The following is a 4,507-nucleotide window of genomic DNA, read 5'->3' as shown; positions in this document are numbered from 1 at the left end:
GCCCCCAGCCACGTGAGAGATGTAACAGAAGCTTTCTTAGTCCAAAAATTTAAGATGAAGTTGAATCCCATATAAATGCACATTTAGGGTAGCCTATGGGAAGATCATGGGATTCATTGTCAGTGCCCAATGAATTTAATTGAATCTCAAGAAGATAAACGACTTGATCGAGAAGCTGCCACCCAGAAAGCACAAGGATGTGCAAAGCCTGACTGGTCGGATAGTAGCTCTCAGCCGCTTCGTCTCGAAGGGTACCAATAAGTGCATTCTCTTTTTAAACACCCTTCGAGGAGATCATCGATTCGAATAGATGGAGGAGTGTGAACATGAATTCCAGCAGTTGAAGGCACATACGGTGAATCCTCTGATTCTATCAAAGCCCATGGACGGAGAACCCCTCCTCCTCTATATGGAAATCTCAAAGAACACCATTAGTTCTGCCTTATTTCGTGAGGAAGGCCGCATCCAGAACCCCATATATTATGGAAGTAAAAGACTCCTCGGGGAGGAGTCCAGGTATCCACTCATGGAGATGTTGACGTTTTTCTTGATGATGGCTTCTCGGAAGCTCAGGCCCTACTTCCAAGTGCATTCCATCAGGCTCCTAACCAACCAGTCTTTTCTCCAAGTCCTCCATAAGCCAGAGTCCTTCAGGTGACTCCTTACGTAGGTGGTCGAACTCAATCAGTTAGACATCACCTTTCTCCCGAGGACTGCCATAAAATGGCTAGCATTGGCGAACTTCATTGTCGAGCGCACGGGAACACATGAGAGACTTGGGGAGGCTCTGATTGTTGGGCCTATATGAAAGTTGTTTGTAGAAGAATCCTCCAATGAGAACAAACCCGAAGGAGGCCTTATTTCACAACGCTTTGAGATTTGATTTTGACGCCTCAAACGACGAAGTTGAGTATGAACCCTTGATCGTTGGATATCGAGTTGACTTGGATATAAAGAGTAAGGGGTTTGAGATATACAACAATTCTCAACTTGTCTTGAACCATGTCCTCGGAAAGTACCAGATCTGAGGAACTAAGATGGCCGCTTATTTGGCCTAGGCCAAGAAAATGCAACACAACTTGAAAAGATTCACCATCAAGGACGCAGAGTTTCTCAACGTCACTTGGATTGAGTACTTGGCTTCTCCGAGCATCACAACTCCCAAGGAGAGAGAAGTGGTACAACCTCAAGACAGTTGGATAGGACCCATTTTTAAGTATCGTGTCTCCAGAGAGTTACCACAAGACAAAAAAAGTGGCTTCGAAGCTGCTTTATCAAGGGCCTCGGTATAATGACTTAATAAAATAAGTCATTTTCAGTACTCATACAAGTACTATGAAGAAGAAGAATAAGAAGAAGAAAATGATGAAGACTTGAATTTGTAGTATTTATCCACAGCAAGCGAAACATCCCTAGTACAACTCATTCCTTTAGGTATGGTCACAAGGTCACCGACTCCAAACTCAACCCATGATGATGATGATGATGATGATGGTGATGTTTTTGACACTTTTGGATATGCCTTCACTTTTCCTCTTACCAAATAACATGTCTTTTCTGCATCAAATTTTAACTGGTATTTCCCATGCGAACAACCCCATCTTAAAAAAAAAACCACAAAAAAAATCTCAATATATACATATATTTGTATATAATATATATTTAAACTGTATGAGAGAGAGAAGAGTAGAGAGGCTTACTTGGGCCAACACTTGATATTCAACCCGGAAAGCTTGGCTTCAGAAGGGTTATTCTCAACTATGATTCTTAAGGATGATGAGTTTGAGTTAGCCATGATAAAACAATATCTATATATGTATATATATATATTGATTATTGTTTGTTATTTTAGCTATATATATGTATATATATTATAGGGAATCTTGTAAATGGAAGAAGAAGAAGGATAAGAGATGTTAATATATATATATAGACACTACAACAAATTTGATATACAATGACTCCCTACAATGTCTTACACCATTGGTGTAAGACATTAAAACTTATCAGGGGTTTTAAATGTCTAATGGTGTAAGACATTGAAAGTGTATATTAATGGCTACAATTGGAAGACATTGAAAATGGTGGAAGACGTTGGAAATAGGCTGGGGTAGTGTTTATGGGTACATCCAACGTCTCCCCCTGGGAGACGTGGGACACGTGGCACGTCTCCCAGTGGGAGACGTTGGATGTGCATGGGAGCTAAAATCAAAAGAACAAGTTATGCTTGTCCCTTGGAACCATGGGTAAGTTTAAAAAGTTGTCATTTTTCCGACCCATATCAATAATTTCTTTGTTTAACATTTGAGCTATAATTTTTTTGTTTTTCTTATACAGTGAACATTGGATGTTGCTTATTTTGGCACCATATGCATATCATGTTTATTGTTGTGATCCGGTGAATTCAGAGCTAAATAACCGTGAGGAGATTGTATCAGTGATCGTCAGCGCTTTCAATCTTTTTTTCTCTATGAATCTTCCTGATATCGAGATCCCTGATACTCTACGCATTAAGCAACCTCAGGTAAGTAACTTTAGCAGAAATTTTTGAACATTTATAATAATTAAGTAGACTAATATGTATGCATTTTTTTAAAAGTTTTAATTTAATAATAAATTACTCATATTTTTAAATAATTAGTGTCCACACCAACCAGACAATGTGGCATGTGGATACTACTTAATGAGGATGTTGAAGGATTTTATTGAACATGCGAGTCCCGGGCATTACTTGAGAACGGTATTATTAATTAAAATTTACAAATTATTTTTGAAACTATAAATGTAATCAAATAATTAATTAATATATTTTACTTTATATTTCTTGCAACTAACAAGCACATCATATACAGAGGCACAAATTGATGAGTTGCGACAAGAATGGGCGACATATATGTTGCCGATAATCCAAAGTTACCGACCTCGTTGATAGGTTTTTTTTTTTTAATTTTTTAACTCTTTCTTCATACACAATGCAATATTTGTTCATTTTGAATATTTCTAACAAATATTGTATTTCTTGTATATATCTAACAAATATATTTTTTTCTTTCAATTTAATTGATTATTAAATTAATTTAAATTTAGATTAAAATAATTTCAATTTAAATTAATATTATTTCAATTTAATTGATTATTAAATTAATTTAAATTTAGATTAAAATAGTTTCAATTTAAATTAAAATAATTTCAATTTAAATTAATATTATTTCAATTTAAATTAATATTATTTTAATTTAATTAATTATTAAATCAAATTAAAATAATATTAATTATAAATTTATTTAATTTATTTTTTTTAAATGTGGGAGACTTTCAATGGCTCCCATTGGGAGAGGTGGGAGACTTCACACGTCTCCCAATGGGAGAGGTGGAAAGTCAAACGTTGACTTTCCACCTCTCCCATTGGGAGACGTGGGAAGTGACTCACCTCTCCCAATGGGAGACGTGGAAAGTCAACGTTTGACTTTCCACCTCTCCCAGTGGGAGACGTGGGAAGTGAGGCATGTTAAGAATAGCACTATACTCTGTATTAATAGTTAAGCTTATCTTTGATTGTAATTAAGGTGGTTAATTAATGATTGTGTGTATCATTTGTTTTCTGTTATGGGTGGTCGGTTCTTTACCAACACTAGGGCCACCTGTCATTTGTTAATTGGTGATTGTAATTCTTTATCAGAGTATAAATGCAACATGTTTCTCTCAGCCACTGTTGTGCTGAGAATTCACCATTTACACCTCTCTGCCTTTTACTGTAACTTTATCTTGGTATCAGAGCAAAGGTTCGCTCTGTCCCCATGTCCTCCCAGTCTCAGACCCCACAGGCCACAACTACGGCTGCAGTAGGTGCTGCAAGCCCATCGGTCATAGCCCCACAAAACTTCACCCAGCCATTCAACACTCTCAACCAGCCCTTTCCATTAAAGCTTGACCGAAAGAACTATGTACTATGGAAGACCATGGTATCCACAGTAATTAGAGGCCATCGATTGGACGAGTTTGTCAATGGTACCCGACCTTGTCCCCCTGAGTACGTTCCAGGACAAGCATCAGCAAAAGGTGAACCAGTTTTTGGCGTGACCATCAACCCAGATTTTGAACAATGGATAGTTGGAGATCAGCTATTGATGGGGTGGCTGTACAGTTCAATGACCGAAGGAATAGCTACTGAAGTGATGGGATGTGAATCTGCAGCTGCATTATGGAAAGCATTGGAGAATTTGTATGGAGCTCACTCAAAATCTAAAATGGACGAGACAAGAACCCTGATTCAAACGACTAGAAAAGGGTCTACATCTATGGAGGAATATCTGAAACAGAAAAAGAGCTGGTCAGACTCTTTGGCTTTAGCAGGGGAACCATACCCAGAGAGTCAACTGATTTCCAACGTGACTTCTGGGCTGGACATTGAGTATTTGCCGATTATACTACAAATCGAGACTCGAACTTCAACTACTTGGCAAGAGCTGCAAGGAATCTTGCTTGCCTTTGACAAAAAAATGGAACG

General features: G+C 37.7%; 1 protein-coding gene across 1 annotated transcript; it reads right to left on the bottom strand.

The window, feature by feature from the left end:
- Nucleotides 1-1,333: 1,333 nt before the first annotated feature.
- LOC133825226 (uncharacterized) lies at nucleotides 1,334-1,795 on the bottom strand. The gene is made up of 2 exons (XM_062258201.1): nucleotides 1,701-1,795; nucleotides 1,334-1,601 (listed from the first exon to the last, which is right to left on the bottom strand). The coding sequence occupies exons 1-2, from the start codon at nucleotides 1,793-1,795 to the stop codon at nucleotides 1,334-1,336; spliced, it is 363 nt and encodes a 120-aa protein (XP_062114185.1).
- Nucleotides 1,796-4,507: the final 2,712 nt, after the last annotated feature.

Source organism: Humulus lupulus, chromosome 3, assembly GCF_963169125.1.
Source record: "Humulus lupulus chromosome 3, drHumLupu1.1, whole genome shotgun sequence".
Lineage (NCBI taxonomy): Eukaryota > Viridiplantae > Streptophyta > Magnoliopsida > Rosales > Cannabaceae > Humulus > Humulus lupulus.
Note: the sequence above shows the minus strand (reverse complement) of the source record. Positions and strands in the feature narration are given on the sequence as shown.

What these genes read in the sequence shown, in the direction of transcription:
- LOC133825226 (XM_062258201.1), bottom strand. Translation starts at nt 1,795, where the DNA reads ATGGCTAACTCAAACTCATCATCCTTAAGAATCATAGTTGAGAATAAC. An exon ending in AATATCAAGTGTTGGCCCAA is followed by an intron (nt 1,602 to 1,700) that starts GTAAGCCTCTCT and finishes TTTTTTTTTAAG; the next exon opens with ATGGGGTTGTTCGCATGGGA.